Below are 26355 nucleotides of genomic sequence, written 5' to 3' on the forward strand. Positions count from 1 at the left end.
ATTAACCCTCCACACCAAGAGAACGTGTTTGGGCCTTAATGACACTCGCAGTTCACAGGCCAACGACCAACCCAGCTACACAGTGGCCAGGGATCAACATGCGACAGTAAAAAATATCAAAAATTGAAAAAAAAATCGTACTTTTGGCAAAAATTTTCACGGACATGGACCTTACGCACGGCCGCAAAGGACCACACAGGCGCTTCCGGAACCAGTATACATGAGGTGTGTGTGTGTGTGTGTGTGTGTGGGAGTGGGGAGGAGGGTGAGTGATGGGTGCAGGAGATATGCACGGTGAATGGCAGTGAAGAGCTTGAATAGCGTGTATATAAAAGAGGGATGGGCGGAAGACCTCTTAAAGTGGACTGTGGGTGAGGAGGAGGAGGAGGAGGAGGAGGATGAACACTGCCAGATAAGGCGGGGGGAGAGTGCCTGTAGCCATGAGGTGAGGAGAGAGAGAGAGAGAGAGAGAGAGAGAGAGAGAGAGAGAGAGAGAGAGAGAGAGAGCAGGGCTACCGCGCATCACCCACCGCAACCCACGGCACGTCTAGCTCAATCGACACCACAGTTTCGTCTTAAAACTGATCTCAGAAAGTGAGGCGATGGTGGCGGCGGGGGCCTGGGAGCCTTCCATGGCGACGTAGGATTTGGACGGGACAGTAGATAGGGATCTCAGCGGTACTGGTCGTGCTGGGTTAAAGATACCTAGCAGGAGGCGCTGGGAAATGCCAAGGGTTCCTCGACCGGTGTTTCGTGTGGCATCAGGAGAGAGAGAGAGAGAGAGAGAGAGAGAGAGAGAGAGAGAGAGAGAGAGAGAGAGAGTAGAGCGGACTTCTACGTCAAGATCAGTTTCAGTGTCTCCTTATCTTATCATTAAGCAAAGGCAACAACGGCCTTAGATAGAAATCTACATATGTACTCCAGCTGGTACTCATGGTGGTAGAAATCTACATATGTACTCCAGTTGGTGCTCATGGAGGTAGAAATCTACACTATGTACTCCAGCTGGTGCTCATGGAGGTAGAACTCTACACTATGTACTCCAGCTGGTGCTCATGGAGGTAGAACTCTACACTATGTACTCCAGCTGGTGCTCATGGAGGTAGACCTCTACACTATGTACTCCAGCTGGTACTCATGGAGATAGAAATCTACATATGTACTCCAGCTGGTACTCATGGTGGTAGAAATCTACATATGCACTCCAGCTGGTACTCTTGGAGGCCTTAGCCCTATAAACAACCTGGCTCTCGACAACCAGCTGTGGATAAGTGGTCAATTTGCGCTGCTTTGAATACGGAGCTCCGGCTACCACTCCTCCAAAGCCTTCCCCTCCGTGGGCTAATTGAGCCTTAAATAGCCTTTTTAAAGAACCAGTGAAAGTCAATTGGCCTACCCAATTTTTGACCTCCCAAGTAACCAACCATTTTTGCGAGGCAGGAAGGGAGGGGAGGCCATTCTCTCTCGAGGAGCCGCCAGAAGCCGTATTCCAGGTCATAAAAGGTCGTGTTATGGTCGGAAATTTCTCCTAAAACGGCCACTCTGACACACCGGGTCGCTGGCGGCGCAAAAGAATATATTCTAAAATCCGCTTAATAACCGCATCTACTACGAACGACAGACCCGACATCCATCTTCTACGATGGTAAACGGGATATATATAAAAAACAGGAGAGAAGACGAAAATATATATTAGTTTTTTGTATAGATGACATATTTTGAGAAAAACGAGTAAGACGATAAAGCGGTCTGACGGGGGGAGGGCAATCTACCCTTGACAGTGCCTTTTCAGACCTTCAAACGGTTGGGTGTAGGGCACAAGGTCACGACTGTCGGTGCTGTTTACTGCCATCTACGGAATGCCTCCGAAATGACCGATCTATTGAGGTAATGAGTTCAGGGGGTTGAGGAGCGGCGGCGCTATCCAGCCTACCCACTATACGTACATATATAGGTCATTGTGTGTGTGGGTGTGAGAGAGAGAGAGAGAGAGAGAGAGAGAGAGAGAGAGAGAGAGAGAGAGAGAGAGAGAGAGAGAGAGAGGGTTGAGTCTCCCATGGTTTTTAGATCAAATGTATTTTCTGATTCGTCAGCTGGTGGTGGTCGCTCCGCGAAACTGGTGTAGTAAAGAAGGTGTCCTCAAAGGACCTGTAAAATACTTGGGATTTATTTTTTAAAGACTTTCGCGTTCTGGAGATGAGAGGAGAGAGAGAGAGAGAGAGAGAGAGAGAGAGAGAGAGAGAGAGAGAGAGAGAGAGAGAGAGAGAGAGAGAGAGAATGATAGATCTTCAAGCAATAAGAAACTAGCTAAAGATAATTTTAGGGGTCTAGAGAATCATTTACACAAGACATTTCACTTTATCTTTAACACCATTACTTTCATGAAAAATAAAAAAAGAAAATTATTACATCTGAAGAAAGAAATCTGAATTATCACTTAAAACACCATCTTTATCATCCAGTGTATTTTTTCCTTTCCTCTCTACAGGGTGGGACCAGAAGCGTGCCTTCGTGTGACCTGACTCACCTTCTCTTTACTCCAGCTTCGACCCCCACCCAGGGTCCTTAAACAAGTCGACAAACCTCTTTTCTCCCTTTCAGACTCGTCAACGTGACCTGACTCCAGTTTAAATGACCCCTTTCACTCTGGGCTTTTGACCCCGGTCGCTCCTCTCTGCCCCTGTTTCTCACTGGGGGTCTGGCGGCTATACAAGGAAACGAAGCCAACCCTCACTCTTGTTTTCCTATCAATGCACGAGATTTCTTGCCTCCGTTTCAGATTCGAGAGCTGAGAATCTCCTATGAAGGTCCTTTGTTGGCTCTGAGGTTAGCCTCGCCTCCACAAAGCCCTAGGAAGCGAGAGAGAGAGAGCGAGTGTGCGTGCGTGGCCTCAGTCCTTCATGGAGTACAGGGGCTGTATCACAAGGAGGGAGGATATCAGCAACTCTTCACTCCGTCTGCAGGAGGTCAACCCCACACAGAAGACCCCATGTAAAACCACGAACAGTACTTAAGAAGACCCTTTCGTATTACGGAACACGACAATCATCGAGATGACACGAATATATATATATATATATATATATATATATATATATATATATATATATATATATATATATATATATATATCGACTTCTTTTACAATTTCCAATACGAATTAAGGATAACCGAGTGACTAACAGGGAGCAGAAATACTGATGCTGCCGTTGTGGGAATAAAAGGGGTCATAGAAAATATCTGATCTTTCCATAAACAAGATAATTTTATATGGCATTTCCCACGAGAATAGAAAGAAAAAGAAAGGATTTTCTTCGGATGTCATAAAGGTATGATTTCTCCAGGCTCCCGGGACTCTGATCCTGGCTGATACCAGGAAGATCTCCCTTCCTCCTTCCCTCCCTCCCTCCCTCTCTCCCTCCGCCCTGGACAACGACCTGCCTTCGCTTATCAGTCAGATGGGAGCTGTAGAGCCGCCGCTGGCGGTCCTGTGGACGCATTCTCGTGAGTCAGGTCCGACGGCGAAGGTGAGACGCAGAGGACAGGGAGCACCTGCGATTTTGCCAATGGCCAGTGATTTCCTATGTCTACCACTTGGATAATCTATGGAACATCGTATTATAAACACAAACATATGGTTCAATATGATTTTTTCCTACATGTGATTGAATTCAGGTGAGGTTCTTTACCCCTACAGCCATTCAGTTATCGTATTTCTAGTAATCAATGATGCAAAATCTTTTATAAGTTCTTCCATATATCTTTGTCCCTCCCTACTTTCTTCCACATATCTTTGTTCCTCTCTACTTTCTTCCACATATCTTCGTCCCTCCCTACTTTCTTCCACATATCTTTGTTCCTCCCTACTTTCTTCCACATATCTTTGTCCCTCCCTACTTTCTTCCACACATCTTTGTCCCTCCCTTCATCCTCACTAACTCCCTCTAAGACATTTCTGACAATAAAAAGAAAATCATATATAAACATAACGAGTCCCTTAGGCCTGGCTTTGATGAAGAGAAGGAAGACACGCACGGATCCTGTGGAGGTGCGACCTGGGAAGCTGACCTTAGTGTCGCCCACCCCTTATCAGCCGAGGTGAACGGTAGCAGCACCGGCCCTCGCGACCTTATCTTGAACCATCGGTCGCGCCTGCGTCTTTTAAATCTACAAAGTCGTCACCTAAGGGCGTCAATGCCAAGGGCGGGTAGACGTCAACTTCATTACCGTCTACATCGCATCGCAAATCTGCTTTCATTTCGGGCATCTGAGTTCGCAGCTCAAGTTCCGCTGACGACCGAAGTTAAATTTGATCACTCTAACTATACTGTGGCAACTAGTATAAGTTTGCTAAGCGTGTTGCCTTGTCAGGGATAACTATTATAAGGTTACTATACGTGTTACCTTTTCAAGACACTTACATCTTTCTGATTACCAAGTATCTGTTTCCATAAGTAACCTACTCCTTCTCTCTCTCAATAAAGACATGTTTTGTAACACCCTCCCTCCCCCAATAAAGACATGTAACTCCCTCCTTCCCCCAGTAAAGACACGTTTTGTAACACCCTCTCTCCCCCAATAAAGACACATTTCGTACCTACTTCTCCCCAATAAAGACATGTTTTGTGACGCCCTCCTCCCCCCCCAATAAAGACACGTTTTGTAACACCCTCTTTCCTCCCCTCGGTAAAGACTTCTTTCGTACCAACTCCCAAGTAAAGACAAGCTTCTTACCTACTCCCCAGTAAAGACAAACTTCTTACCTACTCCCCAGTAAAAACAAGCTTCGTACCTACTCCCCAGTAAAGACAAACTTCTTACCTACTCCCCAGTAAAGACAGGCTTCTCGTACCTCCTCCCCTTCCCCCAAAAGAGCATTCTACCCTCAACAATCTGAGTCAAAACCACTGCGAACTTCAGTCGTGGCATCTTCCTAAAAGACCCTCCTTGCCTCCTCCCATAGGCGACCCGTGAACACCTCACCCCTCCACATCTCCACAAACATCCACAACAACATCTTGACGCTCATGTTAAACATATTTTGGACGATATTTACAAACACTTCTGACCAATGTGAGTGCCGGAGAGGCCAGGAGAATAGGAGAGGAAGGTAGGAAGGGAGGGAGGGAGGGAGGGAGGGCCTGGAGCTACTCCTGACGGAGACAAAGATTCAATTGTTTTGGCAACTACTCGAAGGAGCCTGTGTCAACATCCTGTGTCTCGCCGGCCGCTACTCTCTCTAAACATATGGAGGAGGAGGAGGTTTGGGCCTCGAGTGGCGTGAAAGAATAGCTTCGAAGAGGCTTATGTATACAGTTCTCAGTTGGGTGTGAGCGTCGAAGTGTGTGTGTGTGTGTGTGTGTGTGTATGTGTGTGTGTGTGTGTGTGTGTGAGAGAGAGAGAGAGAGAGAGAGAGAGAGAGAGAGAGAGAGAGAGAGAGAGAGAGAGAGAGAGAGAGAGAGAGAGAGAGAGAGAGAGCGTCGAAGTGTGTGTGTGTGTGTGTGTGTGTGTGTGTGTGTGTGTGTGTGTGTGTGTGTGTGTGTGTGCGTGGGCGTGGTGGTAGTAGGGGGCATCCACGTATATATGCATGTATGTATCCATGTATGTATGTATATGTATGTGAGAGTGTGACTGCAGAGGGACTACAGAATGAAGCTTGATGCTGAGGTTGATTTAGAAATGCAACAACACATAACTTTTCCCCAGCTTAGAAAAAGAATATGATAACTTGATAACTAAAAAGACTTATGAAAGGTAATGACAACACTTCGAGAACACCTCGGGTCTGAATGCGAGAGGAGATGTGCCATCACAAGACGCCGGAGTCATCCCTCACTTTTACCTAGGAATGTCTCACAATATCAGTGACGTCCCAGTGATTACTTCACTTATTCAACCAGTTATGCTCACGGCAGGCGCTACATGTTACCCTCTCTTGGAACACGATCGAGGACCTTACCTTAGGATCTGAATCTATACTGAACCAATGTGGCTAAGGATTAAATCTTCTTCTTCCATCACTTACTTTATAAGTATTTACATCTTCTTCTTCCACCACTTGCTTTATAAGTATACTTTAGCTTATTGACTATTCATAAACATCGTAAAGTAAGATACTAAAGAGCTACTTGCAGAATACTACTACTATTACTACTATTATTACTACTACTATTACTACTACTACGACTACTACTACTTCTACTACGACTACTACTTACTACTACTACGACTACTACTACATCTATGACTACCACTACTACTACTACTACTGCTACAGAAGACTAATAACCTCAAGAGTACATAAATGTAATCTGCTGAAACAATAGTGTATGGTTAATGAATCCCAATTTTGTAATTACTTATTCCATGAACGTCACCTTCAAACACAAAATCACATTTCATTCAAAAAAGAAAATGCAAATTTCCCCTCAGAAAACGCGATGCAGCTGTCACAGAAAACAAGCGTGTCTCGTAAGGGCGTCACGTGAGGATAATGAGGGCATTAAAACAACGTAAACCACCACTAATGAAGTATCCGAAACCCTTCTTATCCGGCGTCCTCATCACGTTACGAGGGGGACCCATACACTCACAGATAACGAACCAACCACAGGACACATACGTCGCGTAACCGAAATTCATGAATTCGCTCAAAACACACATTTAATAATATCCGACCTCATCTCGTATGCCTGCCGGTCGCGTTACACGAAATTTAAGTTTTTTCAGTCACCTCTGACCTATCTGTACCATATATGCTTAAAAAAAAGATCTAATTAGAATATTCAATGCCAGGTAAAACTAAAAACTTCACTTCATCAACCACGAAATTTCAGTTTTTTTCAGTCGCCTCTAACGTACCACTACCATATACGCTAAAAATAATCTAATTAGAATATAATCAACACCAGAGAGAATCAGATCCTTCACTCCAACCTGTTCATCAGAATATAATCAACACCAGAGAGAATCAGATCCTTCACTCGAACCTGTTCATCAGAATATAATCAACACCAGACAGAACTAGATCCTTTACTCCATCCTGTTCAGTGTGATATGTATAACTGTGACAGCACTATGACACACACTTCATGAACACAATACAACAATAACATTCCCTATATATATATATACATATATATATATATATATATATATATATATATATATATATATATATATATATATATATATATATATATATGGATAATGACGTATTACCTGAAGCCATCTTTCCTGACGTACGTCATTTACCTTATGCTTTAAGAAGGATCGGATCACATATGCGAAGCTAAACCTGTCCTCCGCATTTTTACTTCATTATCCCTGGCTTCCTCCGACGGAGATTAATCCCCGCGATTCAAGAGGGACAGGAAGAAGCTCTTTAAATGCTGTGGAATTTACCGCGAGGTCACCTTAGGTCAACCTTCTTCAGTCTGGCTGTGTCTGGAGGAGACAAACCCATTGCTTAAAGTCTGCAAGGGATTACTTTTAACCTTGTAAAGACTTAATCTTCTCCAGGATTACATTATCTACGAATCAAGATTACTTCGATAATTGTAAGTTTTCTGGTTTGTCGTATTCACTAGTCGAGAATTTCTTAATATTAGCAATCTTTCCCGGGTTTCTGACGTGTCAATCACCAATAAGGCCCTTGATCAGACAAAACCTTGGGGGGGGGGGGGGGGGGGGGGGTACTCCTGGGCGTCAGAAGACGACGATATTCATTCGATATTTCCGGTCCTCCTCCTCCTCCTTCTCCTCTCCTTGTCAAACGGTCTTCAAATTTCCCTTCCTCAAAGATCCGACAAGTCTAGCGAAAGCGACGAAAATTGTTGGAATGAAAGAAATGAATACTTGCTGAAGGAAGGATGATAATAAAACTGTCGAGAGTTTCCGATGAAGGAATAAGCTGTGGGTGACCACCATCACCGTGATTAACCGATGATTATGAATTCATCTCATTATATTATAGTGTCGCAGCCAAATCTCCTCGAAATACCCCATAACTATTTCCTTGAAGAATATGTTTGTTTTGATGAACCACCCGTCTATCTTCTATATCTATATCTTCTTCCCTCAGCCCTTCTATATCCCTCTCATACTCTGTCTTGTATTACATAGCCAACCGGTTAGCATTCCCGCCTCTTGCACAGGGATCTTGGGTTCGATCCTGGCTGTTGGACGTTTGTATGATATATATATATATATATATATATATATATATATATATATATATATATATATATATATATATATATATATATATACATATATATCAGAAATACGAGAGCTGTTTAGGTTATTTTCCCATCATACTTGTGGTTTGAGAATGACCATTCAGGTCTAGATTGGCGTGCCCATCCTGCCAATGAAGCGCAAAACGTGTGCGCCACCAACGAGTTCTATTGACATATGTCTACGTAACCTTTAACAGACTACTAGAAACGTCGAACCATCTTGCTTCGTAAACCGTCCCATTATGTCAAGCTATGACTCCCCTCTGTACCTACGCAAGACCCGTCCGCCATACATTCTCACGGGAGATAACTGGGTATCTAGCCACCCCATCTTCAACCCAGGAGCCTCCAACGGGCGCCCGCCCCCCCTACCCTATGCGTCTTCCTGACGAAGGGGAGGAATTATCAGTCGTGTGAGGCAGTAACGCCTAAGGGTGGAGGGGTGTAAGTGCTTGAGACCCTCGTGAGAATCCTTGGACCTTCTCACGGCAGGAGGACCAAAAACTATCACCTTCCCAGGATCTCGGCGAGGGAGGGAGTAAAGTGCTACGCGATCCACCCGCAGGAACGGAAGGAACCCCAGGATCTCTCTCCAGGGCAGACCCTAAGCCGGAGACCTTTATCCTTCAAAACATATCAAGACTTCAGATACCTTCAGGACACAGTCCAAACTTCAGGACATATTAGGGAAAGAATCGAAACTACAGAACCTTACTGCGGTAGAACCAGAGCCACCTGAATCATCACACAGTAGAACACTGGAACCCTCAGAACTTTCTCATGGTTGATCTAAAGCCAAGAACCTTCCCCAACTAAGTCTACAAACTTTTCCAGAAAATAACAAATGCACTAAAAAAGAATTGTGTCTGTGAAGCACATTAGAACCTTCTGGCGAGCAACCACATCCACCAAGAGCGTCTTAACAACAGCGCCATGACACCAGAGACTTCCGAGGGCACAATGGAACACACCAGAATCTCCCGAAGGTGGGATGAGAACACCAGAGAGTTGCTGGGGCAGTACCCTAGACAGTCTCCAAGAACGACATGAGAACGCAAGGACTTCCATGAGGTTAAATAATCCCCTCCTGAGCACCAAGACTATTCTAAGAAGGATTCCATCCTACAATAAAGCTAAAACGTTTGAAGGGAAGAGAAATATGTCCACCACGCTTTCCCATGATATGTGCAGGACAAAAGGATCATCCTAAGAACGAACCATAATGCAAGGATCGTCCTAGAGGGAAACTAGAACACCTGGACGGTTCTATAACAGACCCATGAACCACGACCTTGCGTGGCTGAGGCAGAATACGGGAACCTTTCTCAAGTGGAACACAAATGACAGAATTTTCCTCCACCCTACACAGAATGTCGTTAAAAAATATCCACTATACAAATGGTCCTAGACACTGGCAGGTATACAGAGATTAACGGGAGATAACCAGAGTACACAGACCATCCCACAAGAGAATTAATATAAGTAAACCTTCCCTAGGTAGACGGAGAGGGACAGAACCTTCCCTGAAGAGGATAATACGACTCTTCCGCTTTCTTGGTTCGGCCTGCCTGGTCCTCTTCATACACCAGCCAGTCTTGGTCCGGCCTCTCTGATCCTCTTCTCACACCAGCAGGTCCAGGCGTCATTACCAATCTCCCGACACAGTTATGGTGGCTGCGTATGCTGGATCTCCTGACGTGGTGTGGTGTGGTGTAGTGTGTGGGAGGGTGATGCACAGTATGGAGTGACGCTCCTTCCCTTCTGTCCTCCCAACACACTCTTTCCCTCCCTCCCTCTCCTCCACACTCCTTCCTCTCCCACACAATTTCCCTCCCTTCCCGAATTCCTTTCTTCACCCTCTCCTACACACCTCTTCCCTCCTCCCACACACTCTTTCTCTCACACACGCACCGTCTCTCCCTCTCCCATACCCTCCCTCTAGCGGCCCAGACAGGAGCAGGTACCAGGCTCAGTGGGCAGCTCACTGGGGGTTCAACACCGTAAACAAAAGACTGAATAATTAAGGAACAGTGAACACCGTATGAGGATGGCAGCTCCACAGCGGGAAGGCGTCCTCCCTCCCTCTTCCTCCTCCTACAGCTGCTGTTATTGTTGCTGCTCCTGTCGCTGTTGCTACCTGATTCCGCTGCCGTGATTGCTGCCGGCACTGCTCCTCGTGTGACGGCTCAGCGGCGCAGCTGGTTACAAGAGATAAAGAGGAGGAACAGAGGAGAGTTATAGAGTCTGAGTCTAATGAAGAAGGGCGCGAGGGGTAGGCTGAAGCAGTACTATCTCCCAATGCTTTATTCCCATACCCAGTGGCTGTTAGCAACGACGCTGCGACTGAGGCATTTAGAATACCGATACCATCCATCTACTGAGATCAACATGCTCGGTACCGTTTGCTAGGTGACATTCTCCACCTATACCACCACGAACTGCAACCATGCTGTTATTACTGGCTGTGCGCTGAGTAACTGCAGCTGACGCAGTCACTTCTGTCTCGAGGTCTTCGGCTGCTGGTGTTGCGTCTGATCTCTTGTGGTCTTCAGCTGCTGTTGTTGCTGCTGCAACGTTTTGATCTCTTGAATAAAAGAACACGTAGCGCAGCAGCGGGGCAGGTGACGGAGGGAGGGACCCCATCAAGAACAGCCGAAGGGAGGGAGTTCCTTGGCTCAGGTCCTAATGACATGTAAATTGGATAGACTTACGCGGATACAACTGTCTTGAACAACTCCCCCACGTTCCCTGGCGTGGAGGGATGAGGAAACGCTTTATCTTTGATACTGTGAGAGTAAAGGACATTAAGATAGGTAAACATTGAGCACACAGTGGGTACCATACCTCGACATAAGAGGGCGACAGGTAAGCCCAGAGTTTTCCTTGACTTATGACTGTGGATCTAACAACCAAAAGTGTCAACGAATGGAAAAAAGATATGAGTATATGATGCTGCGAAATACATTTGCACCCGAGACAAAAATTGTAAAAAAAAAAAAATCTATAATGCTCAGTCTTCATTTTGAAAAAATAATGATAACAAATTAAGAAACTAAATCCTTGAGACGACCATAGCCAACACACACACACACACACACACACACACACACACACACACACACACACACACACACACACACACACACACACACACCCAAAAGAAAAAAGATAACAAATTAGTTTTGGGCGACTGTTAAATGTGAGATTCTTTTCCCACGAGAGGTAGTGAGCGTCAGGGGATCAGTAGTGGTGGTGTGTGGGTGCCACCAGCCAGCCAGCCAGACCCTGGTGACAAAGTAGGGGGTGCCGTGTGTGGCGTCAACTTACAACAAACCCCACCTCACCAAACCCCATAACCTTCGCTACGATACACACTCTGGTTACTCGACCTTCCTGCTGTTGTTAAACAGCGAGATTTGGTTGTGGTTGCTATTTAGATATGGTTATAATGAAAAAGAACATATATCATATATATATATATATATATATATATATATATATATATATATATGTGTGTGTGTGTGTGTGTGTGTGTGTGTGTGTGTGTGTGTGTGTGTGTGTGTCAGAATGCTTTGCTGTGTCTATTAAACTGAGTCTCACCTCACTCTCCCTAGCTATATATGAATATAAACCAGGTCTTCATCTTCTAAAGTCTTTTTTTTTTTAACAATCATCTTTAGTGAAAAGAACACGTTTAATTCTAATATTTGGAGGATGTAAAAACCAGCGCGATTCTCTTTTGTTTGTATTTATATGATCTTTTGATATACACGGCAAGGGCAGGGATACACACAGGTGTCTGATTACACAAAGTGCTAAACATCATCTTTTTACCAGTGCCTTCTCGAAGGTAAGCAGCGTCCCGGCTTGCTGTACTTAGCACCTGCATGTTAAATGATTCCTCACATGTTATAACCACAACTACGACCACTCCACCAACCTTCCCAAGGGCGAAGTGTCTCCCACCACCCCTCTTCCCATACTCCCAGCCTCTCACTCCCATTCCCTCCCCCGGGTCCTCTCCCCTCTTGTCACCACGTCACCAGGCACTCTCTCCTCTCCCCTCCTTCTCTCGAGGGTGTCAATTTCCTCCCCAAGTCACCTTACTCCCTGCTATTCTCCCCAATTTACTTGCCTCCTATGCACTCCCCATGTCTCTAGATCACCGCCTCCCAGCTATTCCCCAGCTCCAGCAACCTCCCACTCATCCCTACCATTAGATCACCAGCAACCTCCCTCCTCCCCATTCCTCGACCAAGTCAGCAAGGCTGCCAGGTTATGGAAAACCTTGGTCGCGTGACACCTGACCACCTACCCACGCTCCCCAGCCCGGCCAGGAACACACCCGGAGTAGCGTCCGGGGGAGGAGGATCTACGTTACTCACGTAACCTTAGCGTTACACTTACGACCATCACCACAACCTCGTCTCTCAACAGCCTCTCCTACACTGAATGATTCGAACGTGTACACAGGTCTGACTACAAAACTGACAATTCCTACTTTTCACCACGTAATATTTTCATTCAGTTCCTGGCAAGCAAGCGCCAATGACTGCTTCTTTAACAGCTTTGTCAAGATATTGTTTCTTTTTTAAGAGTATTTCATGCATTGTGTGTGTGTGTGTGTGTGTGTGTGTGTGTGTGTGTGTGTGTGTGTGTGTGTGTGTGTGTGTGTGTGTGTGTGTGTGTGTGTGTGTGAGTGTGTGTGTGATCACCTATCTATACACAAGGAAAGGCGGACTTCTATATTCATATGCTCCCCACCCCAACTTCTTATCTTCCGTGTGCTTATACCATAGCTCGTGTATCAACCCTATACTTAATATGAATAACGTGTATGAGAGATAAGAGCATTTCTCTTATCAGATTGCCTGAAACTTCATAAAACTTTCGTCCAACGACCTCTGGGAGGGTAAAGGTAATAAAGGAAGGCTCACACTGATCCTGCCGTGACCCCTTGACCTGACCTGTCTTACACCTCACCTCTTCCAAGGTTAAGCTTACAAGGACAGTGAGGGTTGGGGGATGGGTCGACCCCTAACTTCAATCATAAATACATATTTATAAAAGCAACGAGAGGTATATATATATATATATATATATATATATATATATATATATATATATATATATATATATATATATATATATATATATATATATATATATTTGCCCTTATGTTTGTCTTACACATGGCATTTTTAGGCTTTAAAAGAAAGAATAAAACGACGACATTCCTTGAAGTTAGACTCGAAGACGAGTCACTCATTACTCACCGATGGTCGTTCCCCTCCTACGAACGACACCGAGAAATACCAATTATGGGACAAAAAAAAAAGATAACTCATACCCCCTAGGTAGCCTGACACAAGAGAGAGAGAGAGAGAGAGAGAGAGAGAGAGAGAGAGAGAGAGAGAGAGAGAGAGAGAGAGAGAGAGAGAGAGAGAGAGCGTCACCAGACCCCCGGGCTTCGTCCCCAAGCTCCCCCTAGCCCAGCCCGGAGCTACGAGCGACATCATCTGGTTCTCATCAAGCAGTAGCACCAACCGCTAAACATTTCTTCTCTGTTTATTCTCCATCTCCCTCGCTATTCCAAGTATCTAATGTATCTTAATTATGACCTTACGCCGTACACCACTGAGAAACGAGACTATATTTTCTAACCTTTCTTGACAAATACGTAGCTACACGACTTTCGAGTTAATAACTTGAAGACTCGTTAGGATTTTGTTTAAACGTCGTGTTAATAGGTTAGGAAACGATGTTTAAAAAAGATGATGGGGAAAATGCTATGAAAGTAGTGTTCAATCTTGTTCTATAATGGTATGGGAAGAATAGCTACTTGTGGCAAGACCTGAGGGGATCACTGGCTTTATAGCCTAGGGCGGCGCCTTTCCTCCCCCTACTCAAGAACCAAGCGTCCCCACCCCCTCTCTCCTCTACTCCCAAGGCCAACCCTCCAGCCTGTAATGGTTTGGACAGTCGGAATGGTACACCTTACATTTCCTCGCTTTGACAAACGTATCAGACTTACACGAGTTGCATGGAAACTAGTCCGACTAAAAAGCATCCAAGTAGATCTCTCAACAGCATCGAGTTTTTAAAAGAAACAAAAAAAAAAATGAAGTGGCTTCGACAAAAACTTAACCCCGTCAACGCGAGTAGTCCAAACAAGTTAAGTGTACCTACAAGCAAAGTGAACCTTTATGGAAAGTATCGTTCGCCATCAGGGGCAGGTGTTGGAACACGTCGCTCCTCCTCGGTCCACACATGGCGCCCAAATTCCAGAGTCCTGGGAACGGGGATCTGAGCGTCGTTCTCACGGTGCCCTCCGGTGGCTGCCGGACACGATGACGTCCAATTCGCACCCTCTCAATTCTCGACTCACTTCGATCTACTTTAGATACCAATGTGACAGAAAGAATATCTTATAGAAGTATAGTAATATGCGTGTACCATTGGAATTTAGGGTTCAAGAAGAATGCGGAATAAAATGAGAAGAAACATATCTCCTGGTGATTCTTGGTAAGTACCGCCCGCTGCCCCCGGCGCAGCTCGTGTCGCGCACACACCTGCCACGAGGCATCACGTGCCCGTGACGTCACTGGACGCTCGGGTATATAAGGCGCGCAGCTCTGATATTTACTAGCATACTCATTCCAACTCCTGAGTTGTAGCGAGAATACTCCCGCACTCAACACGCTCACCATGGCTGTCACTGGCAACAAAAAGACGTCTCTCTTCAGCATCAGCAGTCTGAAGAAGGCCATTAAGAATCTCCTGAAGAAGACCCATCCCAAGAGGGAAGAGAAGAAAGCCGAGGCAGACAAGGCTGTCTACCGTGTCGACTTCGAGGCCGAGATCGAGGACAACCTCGCCAACGAAGCCTTGGAGGCACGCTTCATCCAGATTATCGAAGCCTCCCCTGCGGCCTTAGACCTCAACATGAACCTGAAGGGGTCGATGATGGTGAAGGTCGCCCCAGAGTTGGACGTCCAGTTCGGCACCTTCTGGACTACTGACGACGACGATAGCTGGACCCTGTGCAAGGATCTCTTCACCTCCTCGGCAGCTGCCCGCCCCGCCACTAAGGCGTAGGATGCCCTCCCGCCCCTACAATGATCCGCTGTAATCCTTCGATCCCCATGACAGGGGTCTGATGTGCCGTGATACTTCAAGTGCCAAGCCAGAGACGGATGATGTCCACGCCTTCAGGAAGCCCTGCGAGGCGTGTTCAACAAGAGGTTCTGTCCCCTGAAGAAGTTGCCTGACGTCGCTACGTAGCCTGTGATACCCCGGAGGTCTTCTGTAAGAGGTCGTCCAAGCCTGGTCGCCGCCAGCCCTTCGTCAGGAGAGCGCTGGGACCAGTCAGCTGTGATATGGGTGGAAGAGAGCTTCACCCTCCCTCTGTGATACTTACTCTTACGAATTATTTATTAAATAAAATGATAATGAATCACATACAACTTTTCTTTATACCATTTCTGATATAATGTCATACCCCAACTGGTAAAGGATACAAAAGAGTATATGAATAAAATTACAAGAAAGATAAATACACTATTAAAAGGAAAGCTACACTTACACTGAACTTTTCAAAGATATATAAAGCCACAGAATGTCTTTAAACTACACAAACAAAAAAATACTGGCTTATAGAAAACAATAACACAAGGTACTTGTTGAAGAGGAGGAGGAGGTGGCAATAGTGGCCGCTTGGTGGTTGCCATGGCGACGGGCTCCACGTGTAAATAAGCACCAGATGGCGGGAAACTGGACACCCTCCTCCCCCTCCAGACCTCTCTGTCCCTGCTGACGACGCATCGCTCACAAGGCTCTTTAATTGATACAATTTTCTCCCCTTTACCATAACTGACTAATACCTAAGACAGAGAAGCGATACAAAACTCAAGGCAACATGCAGGTTAGAGTGCATACAATGGCATTAAGATATAGGGTTAGAATACATATATATAGTGAGGTTGATTTTTCCTTAACTGGCTCCTCTGCCATTGTACCTGACCCCTACCAGTAGCGTCTTGGACCCACGACTACACAGGAAGCTGTTTCCCTCATGGTCTGATTCAGGAAGTCTCATATGTTTTACGAAGGGTGGGATGGTGTTAGCTGGCATATGCGTGCACGTTCTATACGCCTCCCTCACGTATGAGGCTCCTTGAAGTCCTCCACCAGGATATGAGTTCGATTTTTTTTCCTTTTTCTAAACTGTAGGATCACCAGTATGACGCAAGGTGTATCTTTGTCATCTGTGTGTTTACAACGACTTGGCTGCAAAACCCCTTCGTCTTATGAGAATAGATGTGAGCGGATGCAGCCTCTCTTCGTCTGTTCCTGACGCTGGTTGTGTGTCATTCACAACTGTTATGAGTAATGAAATCATTACTAAACTTCCAACAAAATTTCAGTAACTCCGTCGCACAACACATTGACATATGATTCAAGTCATACAAGGTAATGAAAAAAAAAACACAGTATGTCACACCTTTTTTTCTCCGCTTTCGTATACCTGGTACGGCTACTTTCGTATACGAGGCACGTTCGCTTTCGTATGTGAGGTACGTTCGCTTTCGTATATGAGGTACGTTCGCTTTCGTATATGAGGTACGTTCGCTTTCGTATGTGAGGTACGTTCGCTTTCGTATATGAGGTACGTTCGCTTTCGTATATGAGGCACGTTCTCTTTCGTATGTGAGGCACGTTTGCATTCGTATATGAGGTACGTTCGCTTTCCTACATGAGGTACGTTCGCTTTCGTATATGAGGTACGTTCACTTTCGTAAGTGAGGCACGTTTGCTTTCGTATATGAGGTAAGTTCGCTTTCGTATATGAGGTACGTTCACTTTCGTATGTGAGGCACGTTTGCTTTCGTATATGAGGTACGTTTACTTTCGTATACCAGGTACAACAGTTTTCGTGCGCTAAATCCGCTGCTTTCGTGTACCAGGTACGATAGCTTATTACCAGACCTGAAAGTGACGACCCAAGGCTCCAGGCAAGGTTGACCCCTGTCACTCGACGAGGTCAGGTAAGAGACTACAGGTATCACAGCTCATTTGCATACCAAATTAGATGGCTGTTATTGTAAGGCATCAAGCGAGCTGCCAAGTCTTCCACAGACCACTGTATCATTAACCTCCGTGAACCGTCGCTCCTTTTACAAACAAACATACAAACAAACAAACTGACAAACTAACTGACTAACTAACTAACTAACTAACTAACTAACTAATAACTAACTAATATGGGTGTGTGTGTGTGTGTGTGTGTGTCTGTGTGTGTGTGTGTGTGTGTGTGTACCCTGTTGTTCGTACGTGACACACAAAAGCAACGAGCAGTAATGGTGTGTAAATAAGGCACCAGAGGTCATCATAACACATCATGAGGCAAGAGAACGTTGGTGACGACAACCCCCCTCCCCCCCGGCTGGTGCAATGTAGCCATCGACCCCCCCGTCGTTGCAATGTGTCGCTGCTGGTAATACTGCTTTGGCGTCATCTCGTCTCCTGAGGCCAAACTATTCGTTAACCTCTTGAGCACCGACGCGAACGACCAATGAGCACGGTGGTGTAATCCCTGAGCACGACGGTTCGATCCTAGAGCAACTGACATTTTTAATAAACTGATTCAATCAATCAATCAATCAATCAATATATATATATATATATATATATATATATATATATATATATATATATATATATATATATATATATATATATATATATAATCATGTGTGCATATCAATCAATCAATCAATTCATCCATAAATCAATACCCTCTCTCTCTCTCTCTCTCTCTCTCTCTCTCTCTCTCTCTATATATATATATATATATATATATATATATATATATATATATATATATATATATATATATATATATATATATATATATATATATATATCCCTGGGGATAGGGGAGAAAGAATACTTCCCACGTATTCCCTGCGTGTCGTAGAAGGCGACTAAAAGGGGAGGGAGCGGGGGGCTGGAAATCCTCCCCTCTCGTTTTTTTTTTTTTTTTTTTTTTTTTTCTCCAAAAGAAGGAACAGAGAATTGGGCCAGGTGAGGGTATTCCCTCAAGGCCCAGTCCTCTGTTCTTAACGCTACCTCGCTAATGCGGGAAATGGCGAATAGTTTGAAAGAAAGAAATATATATATATATATATATATATATATATATATATATATATATATATATATATATATATACATATATATATATATATATATATATATATATATATATATATATATATATATATATATATATATATATATACCAATCACGTGTAATGTGCGAATGCATGAGCTTTCATTTTTACAAACATTTGAAGCGAGTAAGAAAATATGATATAAAAAAAAATGAATTTCAAGTGGTCCCTGTGATTGTATTAATAGTGCAATCGTATATGTAAATGCATTTCCTCCAAATCACCTGGCGATCACCTTGCTGCTAATCACGCTACTCTTGTCTTACCAAAACCACCATTAAGAGCACCAGTAAATATTCTTATAACACTCGAAATGAATAAATGAATTAGTAGATAAATGAATAAATAAATGAATAAAAGTAATGACAAGACGCTGTCCAACTCGCTGGCCAGGTACGAGATTTTTTTTCTTCCCTCCATCCATTTCTGCTGACGAGCCCTCTGGGAATACCCCAGGCCCGTGATACCCTCTGGAGGACCTCAAATCCCCACCTCTCCTCCTCCTCCCTCCTTGGCCACCGCCGCTAATAACTCGTACGTTCAGGGGACCCGCCCCTGGCTTATTCCCGGCTCAGCCTAAAGTCCCGCCGCATTTGACCTCCAATTTGTGAAACAATGACCTCTTTTGTGCCGGCGAACAATAGATACGTGCAAGATACCCGATTCCCGGGGCAACTCGCGTGGAAAAGCTCTCTCCTGGAGGCGGCGGTGGTGGGGGCCCAAGGGGTAAGACGGTAAGAGGCTTGAGCTGAGGGAGGCAAGACAGCCAGGTAAAGGCGGAGGGAAGAAGAGTGAGGCAAGGTGAGGGTGGGCGTCTGCCTACGAGTACTCACGACGAGACGATGCTCAAAAGAAAAAAAATATATATAGAAATGGAATTCTGGAGCGAGTTTGAGACACGCTTTGACGGGTGTGGCCAGGGAAATGGTGGGGTCGACGTGGTACGAGACACACTAATGGAAGAGGAGGGATGCAGCAGGAGGAGGAGGAGGAGAAGAGACGGGTAGAGAGGCGGCGGTGGGGTAGGTGAGGTCAGAGAGCCAGCGCGTGCGTGATCGACCCCCAGATACCGCGGAATGATCATCAACCAGCCCCCCTCCTCCGATGGTCCTCAAGCTACTGCCATTATCAACCTTTTTCTTTTTCTCCTAGGACGGAAAATGACATCCTTCATCATCATACTGCAGCGTACATCCTAGGACAAACAGCGACTGTCCTCCTCCACTCCACACAGACCAAACAAATCCCTCATACGTACCAATGACTCGAATCCCGCCACGCCTAAATCCACCGACCGAAAAATCTTTCCAAATCGCCCTCAGCAATGAGGCGTGATATAGCATTATCCTGCACCAACCCAGGGAAAAAAAAAAAAAAGATATGCCTATACGTCTTGTGGGTAAACATTAAGATTATATGTTGACAGAAGAAAATACGAAAATATTCTCCGCGGTTTCTTTATTTTCTTTCATTTTGATGAATGTGAGGCGAACACAGCATAAACACGTCATGTTTTCACACCGCCGGCCAAAAACACCTCTCGTGCCTTTGGTGATCCAATGTTACGAAAACAAGCGAGGATGCAGGATCTCATTAACTGGCCAGCTTGGGTTCATCACGTATTCTTCTAAAGGTAGGGACGACTACTCACGTAAATGCATTTATTCATTTATTTACGGGGTTGAATGCTCACGAAAGTACATTTATTCATTTATTTACGGGGTTGAATACTCATGAAAATGCATTTACTTATTCATCTACGGGGTCGAATACTCAAAAAAATGCATTTATTCAATTATTTACAGGGTCCAATACTCATGAAAATGCATTTATTCATTTATTCACGGGGTCGAATACTCATGAAAATACATTAACTCATTTATTATCAGGGGTGACAATTAATGGACTTAATTACTGCCCTGTGGAATGAAATGTTAACACACTGGCTATGGAGATATTAAAAGGATAATGACAGGAACGAAAATGGCAAAAAGAAATCATCAAGGACCATCCTATACTATAAGTGTTTACCCACCAGCTCTCAACACGCCTTGCATTGTCGGCTTGAACACGAGGCTGAGGGAGGGGATTGAGGAGATGAGACTTTAGGGGGAAGGATGAGGAGGATGAGGTTGAAGGGAATGAGAAGGAACGTGACTGAGAGAAATGAGGAGCATGAGCCTCAAGGAAAACGATGGGGAATGAGACTAACGTGAGAGGAGTGGGGTGGGGGTTTGGGTGGTAAACGAGTGTGAGGGGACGAAGGCTGACCGAAGAAGCATCGAACACGGGCGAGGGCTCTCCTCCGCCTTTGTTCGCCAAGATAAACAAACCATAAGGAGAGAGAGAGAGAGAGAGAGAGAGAGAGAGAGAGAGAGAGAGAGAGAGAGAGAGAGAGAGAGAGAGAGAGAGAGAGAGAGAGAGAGAGAGAGAAGACTTAGTCATCCTCTCCATAAATGGCTGTGGACCACGGCAGTCCGTAACGCTGCACTGACAGGGACAAACACGGACATCCCTCACCCGCCCACCTTACCATGACTCTCAAACATTTCCACTGATAGCAGTGACTGACCCGCGCGGCACGTCGCAGAGCGCAGCAGTGACCCTCGAGGCGTCACAGAGCTCGGCAGTGACCCGCGGGGCGTCACAGAGCGCGGCAGTGACCCGCGGGGCGTCACAGAGCGCGGCAGTGACCCGCGGGGCGTCACAGAGCCCGACAGTGACCCGCAGGGGCGTCACAGAGCGCGGCAGTGACACATAAAGATGACAATAACCTTTTACCTGGAATGCAGATTACCTTGGCGTCCGGACGTAAGATACGAGACGTGCAGCCCTCCACCATAAGGTTCTGTATACAGTCATGTCCCCCCCTGAGCCCGGCATATGTCTTCCACAACGATGGAAAAATACTGCCGCTGCAGCTTCTGCTTCTGCTGCTGCTGCTATGCCAAGGCTGTAATCTCCCTCGACCAACCATCAAGCTCCGCCTGTTTCTTGGCTCCTGTTATTAAAACAACATTCGCTTTTGTCTGCCTAATCACTGAACAAACGTGAGCTCAGGTTCAGGCAAGCACCGGAGACGAGAGGTCTCTCTCTCTTTCTCTGTCTTTCGTGCTTAGCAGCTTGTGAAGAAGTAGTGGAGATAAGTGCTTTACGTTAATACAACTCTCTGACACAACACTGAACATTTCCCGTTCATTCTGTCCGGCGAGTCTGCTGTATAAATGTTCGTAACGCAAGGACCTGTTCCTCAGCTGACCCCCAGCCAACGCCACCTGCTGCCTGCCCTTCACTCCACCCTCCTTACAAGGCGTGCCACACTCGCCACACAGCAGCTGATGCATCCCAGAGAAGAAGGGAGACCTGTAAGAGGTCAACCAACCCGTGTGTGTGTGTGTGTGTGTGTGTGTGTGTGTGTGTAAAACACCGATCCTTAACAGCCAACGACAGCAAATATATTCTGTACATTTCAATTACCTGGATATCATTGTTTTATGATTCTCCTTATATCTTCATGGTGTACTTAAGACATTTGCTAAGTTAGGAAACCAAAGATAACTATAAACTTGCATATCATTCTCGCTTTGTTCCGTAGGTAAAGCAACGTGTACTCAAGACAGTGGAAGGAGAAGAGGGTATGATGTGGAGGGAGGCATAGCACCACGGAGGGCCCTGCCCCCACGCCATTGGAAGAGGAGGAGAAAAAAACACCTCAAGATCCTGTCACGGTAGTGATGTGTTGAGTGGGTGAGGAGGAGGAGGACGGCCGGCGACGTGACCGAGGGTAGCGACACCTGAGGCAAACGCTCGTCCTACCGAAGAATGTCACAACCGCCTCTGCTTGTGCGGCAGGGTCACAGGGGCGTTGGTACACACACACACACACACACACACACACACACACACACACACACACACACCTGGGAGAGGCACGCCACCTGAGGAGCTGGCAACTGAGATTCCACACGCGCACACATACACACACACCGGGGAGGAGGGACACCCACAACACCAGGAGGACGTCGACAATAGAGGGCCGCCCGACTTGCAACACGCGACGCAGTGGCATAATGCCTCGAGTCGCCCTCCCACCACCGGTCACTCACACCGCCCGCCGAGGCAATACTCCCGGACAATGGCAAGTGTGACTACACCCTCTTGGGAAATGATACTTTTTATATATATATATTTTACCCAATATCCGTTTTTTTTCCCCCACACGACTGTACACCCTGATATGTAAATACGATGTCCCACCTCCTCTGAACCTCTGCTCGTATAGATGACCTCTTCGAACTCAAGGATTCTGGCTTTTTTTTTTTTCATTTTCTAAAACTACATACATTATTTGAACGGATCCTTTGTGTATGGGGATAATCACTCACTGTGAACCATACAGTTTAAACCTTCATCACCCGCAACTCCTCTGACATTACTTGCACCTCCTTAGCTGTACGAAAAGTCTACAGGGAGTGTCCTTCTACTCCTTTTACACTAATCCTTGAGCTTCTGTTTTCTTCCACCACCACAAACCACCTCGTTAGGACCCAGAGGTCTGAGGCTGTTTGAAATCATTTGCATTAGTTTGTACACAGAACATTTTTGAAGGTCATTTGTCAAAGAAGAATATTCCTGGATAGATTTACCAAGTACAATGCCTCTCGATTTCTCAGTGTTTCAACGTCTTAAGACCACCTCACATAATGCGATCCTTTAACCTATGCTCTACTGTAACCCCGTCAGACCTATGTCTAGCAGTCTCAGTGAGTCATGCTCTTCATCAATCATTATCTTGACATATTATAAGTCATCGCTCTCATCAATCACTACGTTCGCATGCTATGAGTCATGCTTCTCCTCAATCACTACGTTACCACATATATATATAGAGCCAAATGCTATGACACACACACACACACACACACACGGCATAACCAGACACCAGCACAATCCACCCCCAAATCCCACGTCTTCCCCTGGGCGCAACACGTAAGCAAGGCGCCTCAGAGGATGGGGCGTGCAACAGACACTTGGGTCTCCACGCACGTCAGCGTGAACGGACACACTCACCGTAACTTGATGAGGGATGGCAGTAGTAGCCGAGCGTACGCGCCTCCCGCGCAGGAGGAGAGGGGGAAACAAAAGAGGAGAGGGTTCCTGAAGGCTCATGATCTGTGAAACAATAGATGGGGGATTTTCGGCAGAGGATAAATGCGGTGTGTGTAGATCTCGAACGGCGTACGGCGGTCTCTCTCTCTCTCTCTCTCTCTCTCTCTCTCTCTCTCTCTCTCTCTCTCTCTCTCTCTCTCTCTCTCTCTCTCTCTCTCTCTCTCATGTCCTTCTTCTACCCACCCAAAGCTACTGAAGACGCGAGGAACACCAGATCTACCTAAATCACCCGTAGTCTTTCGACTGCGAACAACTGCGAAACGAAGTCTTATGAGAAAAAAAAGACAATCTACATCAATTTACATATATATCTGAGCCATTGAAATATGTAAAAAAAAATGTCTCATGAGGAAAAAAATGAAAATAGACAATTTACATCAATTTACAGATATGCCTGAGCCATTTAAAGATACAAATATTGCCTTACGAGAAAAAAAAGACAATCTACATCAATCTACAGATACGCCCGAACCATTTAAAGGTACAGATAATGCCTTACGAGCAATAAAAAAAAAAAAAGACAATCTACATCAAGTTATAGATACGCCTGAACCATTTAAAGGTACAGATAATGCCCTTACGAGCAATAAAAAAAAAAAAGACAATCTACATCAATTTATAGATACGCCTGAGCCACTGAAAGATGTAAAATGATCACAAAATTATACATGGGAAAAACAATAAGTACGCGAAGATCCGGCAAGTTTAGCACCGACGTGAAGGAAAAAATATATATATACGGTCAGAGGTACGGTTGCTAATCCCAGGTATCCCACAGTAGGTCGGGACACAGGAGAGGTAATCCCAGAGCACCCCAGGGATCTTGCCTGCCCATGGGATCACGAGGACGCCAGAGAACACGCGTACTCCCCGGTTTAGATACGCGAGATCGAGCGATATGAAGAGCCGCAAGACAGACACACACACACACACACACCCACCCAGTATAACTTCTCTTGAGACACAACGGAGTCCTATAGGTTCTCTGTCCTCAGAGTGGAACAGGCTAGGCTGACTGATTGTCATCTACCTAAAGGTAATCTGTTCCTAAGGTAATCTGTTCGTAAGGTAATCTGTTCCTAAGGTAATCTGTTCGTAAGGTAATCTGTTCCTAAGGTAATCTGTTCGTAAGGTAATCTGTTCCTAAGGTAATCTGTTCCTAAGGTAATCTGTTCCTAAGGTAATCTGTTCGTAAGGTAATCTGTTCCTAAGGTATTCTGTTCGTAAGGTAATCTGTTCCTAAGGTAATCTGTTCTTCCCTTCATGATATGATTTCCATGAGAATGAACCATTAACTTCCAATTACATCTCCTCGTGTATTGAACGCATTGCTGTAAGCGATGCGTCGAAAGGAAAGTACATGGGTTGATTTACATGCATAAAACTCTATGAAAATATCATATATATATATATTCGTGGTATCGAAAGGTCTCCATGAACTCTGATGCCTAGTGTAGGCTGGTGCCACCCTCACTGTTACCGTGTAATGCGTCTAGAATTACGAAACAAGATGATATCTACATCACGAAACTGTGTGTTTCATTACGCATCTCCGAGAATTTATTCACTACAGCGGAAATGGACGAGTCTCCGAAGAATTTATTGACTACAGCGGAAATGGACAAGTCTCCGAAGAATTTATTCACTACAGCGGAAATGGACGAGTCTCCGAAGAATTTATTCACGACAGAGGAAATGGACGAGTCTCCGAAGAATTTATTCACGACAGAGGAAATGGACGAGTCTCCGAAGAATTTATTCACGACAGAGGAAATGGACGAGTCTCCGAAGAATTCATTCACTACAGCGGAAATGACAAATCACAACTGATGTATATTCACGAGCATATAATGATTATAACTTACTGCTAAACGTATTCAGCCGAGAATAACATTTAACCCTTGGAATCATGTAAGTTGTGAAGGCGTATGATACATATGTCCTTCCAACTTCATGCAAGATACTGCACATTCCACGTTCCACGTGCGACAACTTGAACATGTACAAGGAGAAATTAAGCCCTGACACCTCGTTGACTCACACCATCCATATGAGGAACACGAACGTAGTATAGAAGAGACTCGTCAGAGAGAACCGAAAAGAGAGATAGAATGGCCAAAGCGCATCTCTCGTACGTGGAGTCTTTGATATGTATTAAGTAACTCCTTTAGATTACAGTCCGTCACTGTACCCTAAACTAAACCCCAGGCCGGACGCGTGTTCTGCCGCATCAGGTAATCCTCGTAAAAGCCCGAAATTACCAGATGGATCTTTTCTCCCATAGCCCAAACATTTGAGGGGTCGCCCTTGTCTCCACAGACAAAGGCGAGAAAAAGGGTTTCCGACCGAACTCTCCTTGACTGGACCTATTATGAGGAACATACACACACCATTCCAATTTTACAACCTACCTTGCTGGGCTATTGTCTCCTTCAAAATGGTCCCTTTTTTTTCAGAGAGAATAGAAATGAATGCCAGCCTTGCCTTTGAAAATTATAGGTAAAACATTTGTTCCCAAGAGGCAATAACGTAAAAGAAATTAATGTCATGATCAGCCATGAACCTGTCGATGCTTCTCACCTAAAGCCTAGTCCACCAGAACAAAACCTTGAAGCTCCGAGGCATTGTTGCCCACCTCCTCTCCTCTCCACCTCCGCTTGTCTTGCCTGTGCCCCGGAATGGCCTGTTTTGTGCCTCTGTCACCCTCACAA

General features: G+C 45.3%; 2 protein-coding genes across 6 annotated transcripts in view; one reads left to right on the plus strand and one right to left on the minus strand.

Annotated features, from left to right (window-relative positions):
* Git (ARF GTPase-activating protein GIT1) overlaps nucleotides 1-26355 on the minus strand; it is a 626665-nt gene that overhangs the window by 370643 nt on the left and 229667 nt on the right. The gene's annotated exons all lie outside the window — the stretch shown is intronic.
* On the plus strand, nucleotides 14894-15699 carry LOC139762038 (uncharacterized). Its single transcript, XM_071686809.1, has one exon. It carries the CDS (start codon nucleotides 14949-14951, stop codon nucleotides 15336-15338), a length of 390 nt encoding a protein of 129 aa, XP_071542910.1. The 5' UTR covers nucleotides 14894-14948; the 3' UTR covers nucleotides 15339-15699.

This window comes from Panulirus ornatus, chromosome 42, assembly GCF_036320965.1.
Source record: "Panulirus ornatus isolate Po-2019 chromosome 42, ASM3632096v1, whole genome shotgun sequence".
Lineage (NCBI taxonomy): Eukaryota > Metazoa > Arthropoda > Malacostraca > Decapoda > Palinuridae > Panulirus > Panulirus ornatus.

What these genes read in the sequence shown, in the direction of transcription:
- LOC139762038 (XM_071686809.1), top strand. Translation starts at nt 14,949, where the DNA reads ATGGCTGTCACTGGCAACAAAAAGACGTCTCTCTTCAGCATCAGCAGT.